At 45.5% G+C, this 14,628-nt stretch overlaps 1 protein-coding gene across 3 annotated transcripts in view; it reads left to right on the top strand.

The window, feature by feature from the left end:
- The window catches only part of GABRB3 (gamma-aminobutyric acid type A receptor subunit beta3), a 240,130-nt gene extending 225,712 nt beyond the window's left edge, over nucleotides 1-14,418 (top strand). For all 3 annotated transcript variants that reach the window (XM_037053806.1, XM_037053809.1, XM_037053807.1), the window contains 3 exons: nucleotides 98-250; nucleotides 6,536-6,780; nucleotides 13,963-14,418. In XM_037053806.1, coding sequence (XP_036909701.1) covers nucleotides 98-250; nucleotides 6,536-6,780; nucleotides 13,963-14,301 — 737 coding nt within the window. In that variant the 3' untranslated portion in view covers nucleotides 14,302-14,418. The remainder of the gene's footprint in view (nucleotides 1-97; nucleotides 251-6,535; nucleotides 6,781-13,962) is intronic.
- Nucleotides 14,419-14,628: the final 210 nt, after the last annotated feature.

Below are 14,628 nucleotides of genomic sequence, written 5' to 3'. Positions count from 1 at the left end.
CACGGGCTTCTCAAATGCGTGCCATTAACCCACGGAAGTCAAGGCAAGCGCGTGTCTGCCATGCATCCTGGGCAGTAACCTCTGTCTGTTTCCGCAGGTGCCTACCCTCGGCTCTCACTGAGCTTTCGGTTGAAGAGAAACATCGGATACTTCATTCTGCAGACATACATGCCCTCGATACTCATCACCATCCTCTCGTGGGTGTCCTTCTGGATCAATTATGATGCATCTGCAGCTAGAGTTGCCCTTGGTACGTGCTGTTTGAAAGGGATACCCAAACTGGGAAGGTACCGTTTCATTAGGGCATCAGGGAGTTCAAAGGCCACAGTTCAACGACTGTCCATCGTGACAGCAGGCCAACCTGCAGTGCCACTTTCCATCCCGAAGCACTCATTTCACACACGATTGCTTTGATGTGATGTTAATTTAATTATCGTCCTCCAATGTGAATTTGCATGCCCACACCAGGGAAAATATGCTTGCTGAATATTTGCATAATAAAACTATTTCTGACACCAAGTTTAAAGCAAGGATTAGCATTTCCTGTTCAGGGTTATTCTGTGGCCCAGAAAGGAGACACAGTTAATTGGGCATTCTTCTTCTTTTATAAGTCAGAAAACTAGTCAAATATTATAGCGTATAATTGGAATTACACCATTTAATGAGCATTAACATATGTGATTAGATCCTAGGGGATTCTTGAGAGCTCTGGTGGTCTTTTCTGGTGACTGATTGATTATTAGACATCTATCAGGTGATATAAAATAAGTTCCCATGTTATTCCTCATACATATTGATGATTGAGGGAAGGTTTATATTTTCAGAAGGATTATTCCCAACTCAGCTAATTATTATGAAAATGTATGGGCAAAATAAACATTCAAATACATTTTAGGTAAGTTCAGAGCTGAAGAGCAAGGATTATAGTCCCTCACTTCTTTTGAGGGGGTGGCAAATTTAATTCCTGAAAGTAGAATTATTCATACTACTTTTTAAAATTGGTTGAAACCAACGAATACATTTGCTGGTAAGTCAGCTCACAGAGAAGTATGAGAATTCAGGATCCCAGTTTCCCCTCTTTCTTAACCATTTGCTGTTCATCATCTTTCCCCAGGATTTGAGTTGGTTAAACTTTTTTTCCAGGAGACTGTGTGTGCATGTGTGCAAGTGAGTGTGCCACTTTAGATGCACAGGTATGTGCATTTGCACAGTCAGATTCAAAAATAGGTGTTTGCCCTGGCCGGGTATTGTCCCGATACCAAGGTTGCGAGTTCAATCCCCAGCCAGGGCGCATACAAGAAACAACCAATGAGTGCATTAGTAAGTGGAACAGGAAACAGATGTTCTCTCTCTCTCAAATTAATTAAAAATTTTATTTAAAAAGATATTTTTCACCAGACAATTGCGGTTCGATTCCCAGTCAGGGCACATGCTTGGGTTGCAGGCCAGTTTCCGGCAGGGGCCAGTTCCCTGCAGGGTGTGCACAAGAAGCAACCATACATTGATGTTTCTTTCCTCTCTCCTTCCCTTTCCCTCTAAAAAGATAAATAAATAAAATATTTTTTTAAAAGAAGGAAGTAAATTCCTTTAAAAAAATAAAATAAAATAAAATAATAGAATAAAAAGATATTTTTCTCATGAAATACACATGATGATGGCCTAAGACTCCCTCAGGTAGCTGTTTCTAAAGAGGTTAGTTGAATTTGAAAATTCCTTTGTTAGGTGACCGGATAAAGCAGATGTGGCACATAGACGATGGAACAGCACTCAGTCATAAGAAGAGATGACATTCTGCCATTTGTAACGACACAGATGGACCTTAAGGATATCACATTAAGCGAAAGGAGTCAGTCAGAAAAAGTTAAGAACCATACGATTTCACTCAGATGTGGGATATAACACTGAAAGCAACAAATGAACAAACAAAACAAACAAACCAACAAAAACTCATAAACACAGACAACAGTGTGGTGGTGACCGGAGGGAAGGGGGTGGCAAAGGGTGAAGAGGTGAAATGTCTGGTGAGAGAAGGTGATTTGACTTTGGGTGGTGGGCACACAGTGCCATATACAGATGCTGTATTGTAGAAATGTACCCTCGAAACCTGTATAATCTTATTAAACAAGGTCACCCCAATAAATTTAATTTAAAAAAAAACACTGGGAGAAGAAAGTATCCAAGAGCTGAGCATAATGTACTAATTGTTATATACAGGGTCTGGCACAAATAATGCCCCCCTTTTATTACAAAATCTTCTATTACACAATCATAAGCATGTCATCCTCCTGTCACATAACAAGATCACTCTCAAGCCCACCATGGGACACTTTAGGTGACACATTCAAATTGCTGTCCATCCCACGCCAGACGTTCACATTCCCCACTAAACATGCCCCAGGCCTTACTTCTGCGGGACCCTGCGTTTCTAATGTGTGTGGGACTATATTAATCTTTGTCAAATTGTCTTCTGTTCTTCTCACCTGGAAGAGTCAGAGCTGAAATGAATTTGTAGGGGCAGAGACAGATTTTGCAGAGCTACTCACTTAGACAATTTCAGGGGGCTCTTTGAAAAAAGGAATAAAAAATGTAGAAATACAGACGTACAGGACAGCCCCCGCCCCCAGCCTGGGCGAGGACTGTGACCTGAAGCTGAATCTTCGTGAGCTTCACAGTGATTTTGCCCCAAGTTTTTTTGTTATTGTTGAGATAATTAGAAATGTGAGCGCCAGAGACCCATAATTATCTGCATCTGTAGGAGTGAGGCACTCTGAAAATGCACATTTCTAAATTTTCTCCATATAAAAATTCTATAGCTCCTTAATGATCAGACATTATCGTCTACAATCACTAAAGAGACAGTCTCTCTGAAGTGGATTGCAGTAAACCCAACCTCGTTACGGTACATGAAAGCAGATATCTTTTTTAATTGCATTCACCAGGTGACGCTGGTTAATAAAATTATATAGGTTTCAGGTGTGCCGTCCTATCACCCATAGGAGTGTCATCGCTCTGTTCTCTGTGTCCCCCCCCCCAAGCCCAGTGTCCCTGCGTCACCATGTCCCCCCTTCACCCTCTTCTCCCTGTCCCCACCCTCCTTTCTCTCTGGTCATCACTATCCTATTGTTGGTCTATGAATTTTATTTGTTTTTATTTTTTTGCTCAACCCCGTCCCCTTTTTCACCCAGCCCCCAGCCCTCCTCCCTTCTGACAGCTGTCAGTCTGTCCTCTGTATCCGTGACTCTGTCTCTATTTAGTTTGCTAGTTCAGTTTGTTCATTAGATTCTACATGTGAGTGAAATCCTATGGTGTTTGTCTTTCTCTGACTGGCTCATTTCACTCAGCATAAAAATCTCCAGGTTCATCCGTGCTATCGCAGAGCGTAAGATTTCTCTCTTATGGCCAAGTAGTATTCCACTCTGTCACTTTTTCTTTAAGCCTCACCTGAATACATGTTTACTGATTTTAGAGGAAGGGAGAAGAGAGGGGTGGGGGGAGAGAGATGAAAGAGAAACATCGATCAGCTGCTCTGGTATGTACCCCAGTTGGAGACAAAACCTGCAGTCCAGGCATGTGTCCTGATCGGGGATAGAACCTGTGACCTTTCAGTCCACAGGATGACACTCTGATGCTCCAGCCGAGCCGCACCAGCCAGGGCATGCTCCGTACCTTTTTAAGAGGATGTGGTCGTGCTTTGGAGGCCTTCATTCGGAAAAATTCCTCCCACCACACTCACAGCCTTTGAAATGATCAATGCATCTTGTTTTTAAATTTCTTATTTATTGATTTTGAGAGAGAGAGAGAAAAAAAAAGAGGGGGGAAGAGAAAGACATCAATTTGTTGTTTTACTTATTAACACATTCATTGGTTGTTTCTTATATGTGCCTTGACTGGGAATCGAACCCACAACCTTGGTGTATCAGGAGGATGCTCTAACCAACTGAGTGACCTGGCCAGGGCCCTGCAGCATTTTGTTAAACAAGGTCTTAATTGTTCAGGTCTACATGTACAGGTGCTCAGCAGAAGCCCCCCGATGGCGCTGTCCCTCTGTCTCCGGCACCGCCAGAGCTGAGGTTGCCTGGGCTTATCTTTCTGCTGTGAAGGGAACATTGGCTCTCGCCCAGCTGACCTGCACCACCGTCTGTGCGCCTCAGAATTTTATGCTTCTGCTGTCTGGGGTGTGGCCCCAGATGCACTGACCTGTCAGAGTCAGAAGCCACCCGACTACATAGTAGGCGGCTCTAATCAGGTGTTTTTTCTCAAAACCCTGGCATCCCCTCTCCCATGAAGAATAGCATCCATCCTGCTAAAAGTGGAATGGACGCTAACACAATTGAGGCCACGGGATTTGATCACGAAGAAGAGAACCAAGATAGCTTCTGATTCAACGATGTAAATTATACTCATATTTGTGTATCAGTCATCTTTATCACTGCAGTTTTTCAAATACAATGTTTCATGAGCATAATCTCAGTGAGAAATGATTTGAGGCTAGGAGTCCGTCAAAAGACTTCACAGCTTTGTCCAGAACGCCCAGGAGGTTCCGCCCAGCCACGTAGGACTGGTCCGCCCGTGGTGAGGCTCCTCAGAAACCAGAGGCGGTGAAAGCATTTGTCTTTCTGTGATGATGGTGCTAAATGTGGTTGACAATGCGAACCTATCCACATATCGCGCTGCTTCTCGGGCTTTTCCTGTACCCGCACAGCAGCCCTACGGGGGCGTCCAACCTTTTGGCGTCTCTGGGCCACAATGGAAGAAGCAGCGTTGTCTTGGGCCCCACATGAAATACACAAACACTAACAAAAACTGAGGAGTGAAAAAGGTTTTAAGTGTGTTTATGGTTTTGTGTTGGGCCTCATTCATAGCCATCCTGGGCCGCATGTGGCCCGCGGGCCTATGGGTTGGACACTCCTACAATGATGGCTCTGGACCCATCCGGTCTCAGAGGTCACACCCCTGGGAGGTGGCAGAGCTGGGCTCTGGGTCTGGCCCTGTGCTCCCATGCTCCTCGTGATCCAGGCTGTGACCCAGTATCATCCACCGCCCCCCACAGCATCCAGATAGGAGGGAACGGAATGTGGTAGAAGGAATTAGTAAATGCATCAGCCTCCTAAGCTAGGAGGCCCTGTAAGCCCAAACTGGAATGGCTGGAGCGCCCACCACAGCATCCCCCTGCTCAGGGCTCCTGGATCACGTGCCAACTGGCCCAGGCCTGTGTCCTCACCTGTTTGAGGGCCACATTTACCAGGCCGAGTGCCTGTGACATCTGCCTATCTCTGTCCCCAGATTCTTCCTGCCCCTTACCTGGTGGGGACATCGACGAAGGCCTGTGTCATGCATGTCCATTCAAAATAGTCACCTGGAGCACCAAGTGGCCCCTCAGGCAAAGCATTCCAACCTTCCAAATCCATCTGGAAGTGAAAAGAAATAGTAGCAGCAACACAAAACATGTTTGGATAATGGCAAGAACACCTAATTTCGTAGGGCCTGCCCAGCGTTTCCTCATTTATTTGTGAGCTCTTGTGAGTCCATTGCCATTTTCAGATTTCAGAAGTCCCCAGAGGCCTGTGATGTTTTGTTTAAGGAGAATCTTAACCTATTCTGACGTCATAGATCTCCGTGCATGCCCTCAGCAGTCAGGCTGAGCTAGTTTGATTCCCAGTCAGGGCACATTGCCCTGACTGGTGTAGCTCAATGGATTGAGCGCAGGCTGTGAACCCAGTCAGGGCACATGGCTGGGTTGTAGGGCCAGGTCTCCCATAGCGGGTACGGGAGAGACAACCACACATTGATGTTTCTCTCCCTCTCCTCCTTCCCTTCTCTCTAAAAACAAACAAACAAAAAAAGAATTGTTTTCTTTCTCACTGAGCCTCGCTAACGGCCTTACCTCCCCAGCCCTAGATGCCTTCTTAGGTCCTCAGATTCTTCCTAGATTCACTCTTCTTCCCGGAAGATTTTCACCTGGACACTCAGCGTTTTACATGAAACTCTGGGTATGTTTTCAGTTCTTCCAACTTCCACCAAGAGCACCTTCTCTTCTGCCTCCCAACGCCCCTCTCCCTCAGTCTCAGATCCGTTCTGTCCGTGGACCCCCTGAGGCGACGTGGTACCCAGCAGGGAGGGCAAATACCAGCATCCAGATGTGTGGCTGGAGGCTTGGCCTGCTGCCCAGAGACACACCCTATTCTGTGTTGCATTTCAATCACCCAGTAATAACCAACCCATTATTTATTTCTTTTAAAGATTTTATTTATTAGTTTTTCGAGAGAGCGGAAGGGAGAAATAACAATATGTGGTTGCCTCTCACGCGCCCCCTACTGGGGACCTGGCCTGCAACTCATACATGTGCCCTGACTGGGGATCAAACTGGTGACCCTTTGATTCACAGGTCGGCACTCAATCCAGTGAGCCACGCCAGCCATGGTGAACTCATTATTTCTAACTACCTCGCACTGTTGGAGAAAATCCAAAGGGAAAGTGAACAGCGAGGACTGGAGGGGAGAAGCTTCGGTGGCTCACCCCTGTGTTTTCTTTACAGGGATCACCACGGTTCTCACCATGACTACCATCAACACGCATCTTCGCGAGACGTTGCCCAAAATCCCCTACGTCAAAGCCATCGACATGTACCTCATGGGCTGTTTTGTCTTCGTGTTCCTGGCCCTGCTGGAGTACGCCTTTGTCAACTACATTTTCTTCGGAAGAGGTCCCCAGAGGCAGAAGAAGCTCGCAGAGAAGACAGCCAAGGCCAAGAACGACCGTTCAAAGAACGAAGGCAACCGGGTAGGCCCCCCACCATCTTGACCACCTGCCCATTCCATCCACCCTGACCCCAGGGCTCATCCATTGCTGAGATTACTCACGTGACCCTCAAGTAGGTGTTGTGTGGACATGTCAATCATAACCTGAAAGGTTGCCTTCCACAAGTAGCTGGATTTTTAAGAATAATTTGTTAAATCTTCACCCAAGGATATGTTTATTGATTTGAGAGAGAGAGAGAGAGAGAGAGAAACATTGATGTGAAAGGGAAACACCAATCAGTTGCTTCCTATATGCTCCCCAACCAGGGGTCAAATCCACAGCCTAGGTATGTGCCCTGACCAGGAATTGAACCCACAACCTAATGGTGTATGGGATGATGCTCCAACCAACTGAGCCACCTGGCCAGGGCAAGTCACTGAATTTTATCTACAGCCAAAATCATTGCAGAATCAGAGAGGCCAAAGCTTCCCAGTTTCCTGGGGAAAGAATAAGACATGTAGATACTGGCATGAATGACACTCTGAGGCGGCACCATGACAAACCCGATGAGACCCAGCATAGCGCTTTTCTGTGGACACTGTGGGCAGACCCCTCTTTGGTCCCCAGCCCCAGCCAGCAAAGTCTCCTGGTCGCAGTTCCTTAGTGCAAGGCTGGTGCAGCACCCCGCCCTGGGGCTGTCACAGACTGGCCCTGGTCCTGGGACCTTCTGGGAGTCAGGCAGGGTCAAGGCCACTCAAACAGCAGTGGCCAAGGACAGTGCTCTGCTTTCAGATGTCCCTGGGCCACACACACCCTCCAAAGGGGGCGTTATGTGGCCCCACCCCCTCCATCCAGCTCAGCACGCTCTTTTATCCTTCCAATTACAGAGCAACTTTGCCATTAGATGCCATTTTGGTTTATTTTTTAAAAAAACAATATGTTGTTGCAACTACATACAATATTTTAGTGAAAGCACATTATCATGGCTACATTATTTTTGTCTTGGTCTTTCCATGCCTTACATCCCAGCAAGTCCTCAAAAATATATTCCCAGGCCTGGCCAGTGTGGCTCAGTTGGTTGAGTGTCATCCCATAACCAAAGGGTTGTGTGTTCAGTTCCCGGTCAGGGTACATACGTAGGTTGGGGTTTGATCCTCGGTCCAGGTACAGGGGAGGCAACCAATGGATGCTTCTCTCTCGTATTGATGTTTCTGTCTCCCCCTTCCTCTTTTTTAAAAAAGAGAGACACTAGGCTTCATCACACTATTATTGTTTCTGCCACACAGACACACAATGCTATTTTTCTGAATGTTCTCGTAACTTAAATTACAAATTTGTTCCCTTTCTTCTAAATGACACCATTTAGAACAGTCAAATTGTGCAAAAGAAATACCTTTTGGAGCATGAAGCGTACAATTTTGAACAAAAACCCCAAATCTCTCATATCCACAGAGAAAATTAATGTAATGTAGAAAGAATATAGTATCAATCAGATCCAGCAAAAAGTTTTAGTTCATGTGTGATCCATTTTTGTTGTTTGTTTTTCTGAAAAATGTGTTTCTGTTTTCTGAGCAGTTATATTAAAGCCTTTACATGCTCATATTTTCTACGTGTAATTGTAGATCAGCTGTGAAGGTTTGAAGTCAACATGAAAATGCATGTTTTTTTATTTACTTTTTAAAGATTTGGTTTCTTTATTTTAGACAGAGGGGAAAGGAAAAAGAGAAACATCAATGTGTGGTTGCCTCTCGTGCACCCCCTACTGGGGACTTGGCCTACAACCCAGGCATGTGCCCTGACTGGGAATCGAACCGGCAACCCTTTGGTTCACAGGTTGTCACTCAATCCACTGAGCCACACCAGCCAGACCTATTGATTGGTTATTTGTTTTTTAAAAATGCATATTTACTAGTTGGTTTTTCTTTTATTTTTTGCAAGAAAAAATAACCAAATTTAACGTGTATGTATGTATGGGAACCCACATACATGAGAGAGTCAGACCCCACATGCAGGAGACGTTCAGGGATAGAAATGATGATCTGAGTTTATAAGACATCAGGAGCTGAGATGACCTCATGCACCTTGAGCTAAGATGATGTCACGCGCCTTGGGGGTTTCCAAGGCTCATTGCAGGATGGTAAGAGACTTGAGTAAATAGAAGTTGGCTCTGCCCTAGCCATGGTTCTCTCTGATCACCTCCCATGAAGGGCAAGGCCCCTGATTCAGGTTCTTTAAGCGGCACAATTTTCTCTTGAGCCTGTGGGTCAAGTTGCTCTTAGTGCAAAACTCCGGGCACACCTCAGAGGCACACATTCCAGAAACTTCAGTGCACATGTGATGCTCTTTAAAGTCCGCATGCAAAACTGTGGCTGACTCCTAGACCTATGAACTTTGTGATCATTTAATTAGAAATGAGCCTCCTTCAAACAGTTCATATCACATGATGTGATGAATGTCAGGAAAATGAGAAAATAAATTACAAACGTTACGCAAAACCGAACCGTGGATTGGCTGACATCTTCTCGGGCTCTTCATAACTATCGTCACGCAGGCATTTTCGGTGAGATCTCTGAGGGCTGTTTGCCCACGTGGCCTTGGGGAGTCCCCTTGTGTTACAGAGGAGAGCCCTAAGGCGGGGGGGGCCTGGGGGACACTTAGATGACAGCAGGGACTTGAGCTGTCACTGTCTTTCCTGAGACCGTGGGTCACCGTGAGGGATGTCAGCCCTCAGAGGCTCTGCAGGCCACTAAGGGCAGATCTGTGCCACCAACAACCGCCTTGGGGACTCTGATTTTGTCGATCCTTACACCCAGTGGTTGTACAGTGTTCTGACTTCGGGGTTGATCCAGGAATGCTCGATGTGGTCACAGAGTCCCTTACTTTCTCCTCCCACCAGCGGTGCCTTTGTACATGGTGACCTTCATTTATTGGAGCGTGCCCTCTATTTGTTCCGAGTTGTTTCTATGCCCAAGAGCTAGTCGGGCCACAGTTACAGTCACCGGCCTTATGATGTTTTGCAAAGTGACGGCTGGTATTTGAATTTCATCAAGTGACAGAAAGCCCTCATTCCTGCAAGCTGGACATCAACCCTCCTGCTAAAGAGCTAGATGCCACCCCCTCCCCCCCAAATGACAGCTACTGTCTTATTTCTTCTAAAACTTCAGTGTTTTACTTACATAGAAGCTGGGAGGTAAGGAGAGAATGAGATCGCCACTGTGTTTTTAGGAAGAAAGAAAAATCCCACTGTGATCTATTTTGCATGGGATGTCTTTTGAATTTAAATGTTTGCACCCATCAAGGTTATGGAGCAGGTAGAAAACATATGTTGAAATCAATGATTCTAATTATGGTAGATTCGAGATACACTCTTCAAACTAAGAAGTATTCATGAAATGCTTTAAAATTGCAAGTTATCTACCATCCTATACCATGCATTTCAGTATCATATTAGACCCACAATCATTTCTATTGGTTTCAATATTTAAATTCCAGCCCCGGCTGGGTAGCTCAGCTGGTTAGAGCATCTTCCTCATACGCCAAGGTTGCAGGTTCAATCCCCGGTCAGGGCACATATAAGAATCAACCACTGAGTGCATGAATGAGTGGAACAACGTAACAAATTGATGCTTCACTCCTCTCTTTCTCTCTCCCCTTTTCTAAGAAAATCAATAAATAATGTTTTTTAAATATTTAAATTCTAAATGGTAGGAAAACATTGGTATACATATTTTTGACCCATAATTGGGAATCCCCCAATCTAAACTATACTTGTGTTTTCAACTGCAATCCATACCCCGAACCCCTTCTTCGCCCCTCCTCCATGCATTGTTCACAGGCCAACAGTATCTGTTTAAAATATTTGACTTCTAAGACTTAACAGATTTTAATAACACTTTAATTCTTTCATTAAAAAATACCTTTTCATAATTTCGGTGGACATTCTCTACACATTGGTTCTTGTTTAAATGAAAACTATAAGTCAAAAAGGGCCAAATGGGTTTATAGTAAGTACGATCTTACTAATTGGATATACATCCTGTTCCTCACAGTATTATCCTTTCCATTAACAAGCACTCATTCACTCTGAGATAGGAGTGATGTAAATTGTATAAGTTCTGGAATCAACCAACAAATGCATCAATGGAACAAAGCAATCTCTCTTTCTTTCTCTCTCTTTCTCCTTTTCTCTTTCTCTCTCTCTAAAGTCATAAATAAAACAAAAATTTAAAGGTACCCGTAAATATCCAAGGTCCTCAGGCACACTCTACTTTGCACGTTACTGAAGGATAGGTAGGGAATCGGTTTGGGGAATAGGTAGGGAATAGGTAGGGAATCTCCTCCCTGAGACTAAGCTTCTTTCCCAAGAGTTCAGGGCACAGACTTAGAGCCCCTACCCGGGTCAGTCTCTTCCCCAAAGCATAGAAAGACAGGGCATCGATTTGTAGCAATGTGACATTCATTACCTGTCAGAAAGCCAACTCATTGTTCACCCGACTCCGTCTCGTACGATTTCTTTCCTCTCCTCAGGCACCCCCCGGAATCACCATAGGCATTACGATCTCTTTGCCTTGGAGTCTCTCTTCTCAGAATCCCTTTAATCTTTGCCCACATCCTCCCTTCTACAAGACCTAAGATGGATTCTCTGCTTTGTGACACTCTGCTTACTTTTTTTTTTTTTTTTGGCTACTATTGGCTCCCATTTTGCCTCTTACTTCCTACGCTCACCAGTTGGGTTTGTCCCATTTTCCCATGGGACGCGCCCTACGTCTGAGATGGGAGGTCACATTCCAGGTGGCCACCATGCCTCCTTGACTGCATGGCACCTGGTGCTTTACAGCTATCACAGTGCACGTCCCCTGTCTCGGACGTATAAATGTCCACGGGGACATGTGTGTGTGAACAAGAGGTATTTGCTACCAGGGCAGTTGCAGTGATGGGGTGATGTTCGCTTTCCTTGTTAGAAGTGAAAAAATTCCTCTTTTTTTAGCCAGGGGAAACTGAGTCCTTAGAACCATAGAAGATCATCTCAGTAAACATGTCACAAAATACTCACTTCTCATCCTTCAAAGAAAGACATTTCCTTTAAAAAATATTTATTTATTTTTAGAGAGAGGGAAGGAAAGGAGAGAGGGAGGGAAACCTCAATGTGTGGTTGTCTCTTGATCACCCCCTACTGGGGCCCCGACTTGGCTCGCAACCCAGGCATGTGCCCTGACTGGGGATTGAACCCAAGACACTTTGGTTTGCAGCCCATGCTCAATCCACTGAGCCACACCAGCCAGAGCAGGGAAAGACATCTCTTTACTTAGGCTTTTGTTCTACAGAGTTATTTATCATAATCACCTAGATTTTGATAAAAGCTTTTCACATGGCATTTTTGATAACTAGGAAGGATGGTATTGTAGGTATGTTTTCAAAAAAGTGTTCAAAGGGGGCCTTAAAATCCTCACCCAAGGATGTGTTTATTGATTTTAGACACAGAGGAAGGTGAGGGAGAGAAACATTGATGAGTAGCCTCTAGTACTCATCCCAAATGGGAATCGAACCCGCAACGTTTTTTTTAAAGATTTTATTTATTTATCTTTAGAGGGGAAGGGAAGGAGAGAAGGAGAGAAATATCAATGTATGGTTGCCCCTTGTGAGTGCCCTGCTGGGAACTGGCCTGCAACCCAGGCATGTGCCCTGACTGGGAATCGAACCTTGATCATGTGGTTCACAGGCCCGCGCTCAATCCACTGAGCTACACCAGCCAGGGCCAACCCACAACGTTTTGGTGTTCGAGGCGATGCTCCAACCAACTGAGCCAGGATGTAATATGCAGATTCTTAGAAATGCATTTGCTGTTCGCTTGAATCTGTCTCCTGCTAGACAGCACCAAGGCAAGGACCTTCTCTTGCTCCTGTGCGGCCCCTCACCTAGCACAGGGCGAGGCATGCGGCAGGTGTGCGGGAGCATCGGCGTGAATGATCCACATTAAGGATCCAGCTCCTCCAAGTGCATGTCTTCAATGAGGCATCCCGTTTTCCCAAATGGACCACGGGCTTTTTATCCCATGATTTTGTTGTGTCTAAAACGTTACTTAGAGTGTAGAGAAGTTTTTTTTTAATTTTGTAGAGAAGTTTTTGTGCGTTGTTTTTTTTTTAGCTAAATATTTTTGTTTTTTTCTACCTTCAGGAAACATTTCATTCTTCCAAGTTTGTAATAAATCACTTATTGAAAAGAATAAAGTTGACATTGCTACTTTTTTTTTAAAAGCATCTTCTGCCCTAATGGTGTAACCAGTCGGGTATCATCCAGCAAAGCAAAAGGTCACCAGTTCAATTCCTGGTGAAGACACATGCCTGGGTTAAGGGGTTCAGCCCCCAGTTGGGGTGCGAAGGAGAAGCAACCGATGGATATTTCTCTCTCATATCCGTGTTTCTCTCTCTTTCTCCCTCCCCTCCCCCTCTCTAAAATAAGTAATTTTTTGTTTAAAAACTGTTCGGAAAGGAGCTGACACACACACCCCACTAGGGACTCGGAACGTCAGGCGCTCTGTTGAAAGTTCAGTGACCAACAACTAAACAGACTATTGGCATGGTCATGAAAGGTCTGCAGCTATATTTAGCATAGAAATAAATGTTTTGGTTTTCAAGTTTGGCTCAAATAGGGGACTTTAGTCTCTCCTAAATATAGCCAAGACCAGGAGGTGGTTCGGGGCAGGCCGGGGGGCCAGGAGGGAGTCTGAACCTACCCACCCGAGTGCGCCGCCATCACAGAGGCCTAACTAGTTTCTGCACTGAAATCGGGGTATTTGTATACCATAAGACAAGGGGACAAGCTGACTTCCAAGAACAAGAAACAAAAACTGGGAGAGTCATTTCTCCTCATCCTACAATTGTGAAAAATGGTTGTAACACCCAAGTTAATTTCATGAAAGGCATCTGTCCCTTAATTTTCTCTTTAGGACACGTATGCATAATGAGAAATTCCCACTTAAAAAAGCCTCCCCCGCCTTTATATTGTCTAATCTGCTACATGAGAATGTTTGCATCGGGGAAATAAACTCTCTAAACCGCAGCTGAACCTCCCAAGTGGCATTTCCCACTGCAGCCCAGTGCGGGGTTGGACAGGCGCGCCAGGCCCAGACCCTGCGGCGCGACGGCGCAACCCCTGCGTCCGGGGCCTGCAGGCCGGCTGGGCGCGTCCGCGGGCGGGCTCACGGGGCTCGTTCTCTCCCCGCAGGTGGACGCGCACGGGAACATCCTGCTGACGTCCCTGGAGGTCCACAACGAAATGAACGAGGTGGCGGGCGGCGTGGGCGAGACCCGGAATTCAGCAATATCCTTCGACCACTCAGGAATCCAGTACAGAAAACAGAGCATGCCCCGGGAGGGGCACCGGCACTTCGGGGACAGGGGGCTCCCGCACAAGAAGACGCACCTGCGCAGGAGGTCTTCGCAGCTCAAAATCAAGATCCCCGACCTGACCGACGTGAACGCCATAGACCGGTGGTCCAGGATCGTGTTCCCCTTCACTTTCTCCCTTTTCAACCTGGTTTACTGGCTGTACTATGTTAACTGAGTGACCGGACTTGGTTTTTCAAAGACTTCATTTAACACCGAGTGGAATATTACTTTGCCTGTCCAGTTTTTATACCTGTACACACACACACACACACACGCACATACATACATACGCAATTGTATATATATATGTGAACTTTCTCAGCATATATATAAAATACACGTGTATATGAGGATGTATGTGTCTATGTTTTTCACACACAGGTGTAAGCAAGCGCCCGTGTGCAGGTAAACAAATACACATACATACACTTTGCAGCCTTGGACAAATTGAACACAGGATGCATATTAAAGGAAGTCATGGTTCTTTTTTTTTCTTTTTCAT

The sequence above is a fragment of the Sturnira hondurensis genome, unplaced genomic scaffold (genome assembly GCF_014824575.4).
Source record: "Sturnira hondurensis isolate 20B ecotype Veracruz unplaced genomic scaffold, ASM1482457v3 Scaffold0007865, whole genome shotgun sequence".
Taxonomy (NCBI): Eukaryota; Metazoa; Chordata; class Mammalia; order Chiroptera; family Phyllostomidae; genus Sturnira; species Sturnira hondurensis.
This window is presented reverse-complemented; position numbering and strand designations above follow the sequence as displayed.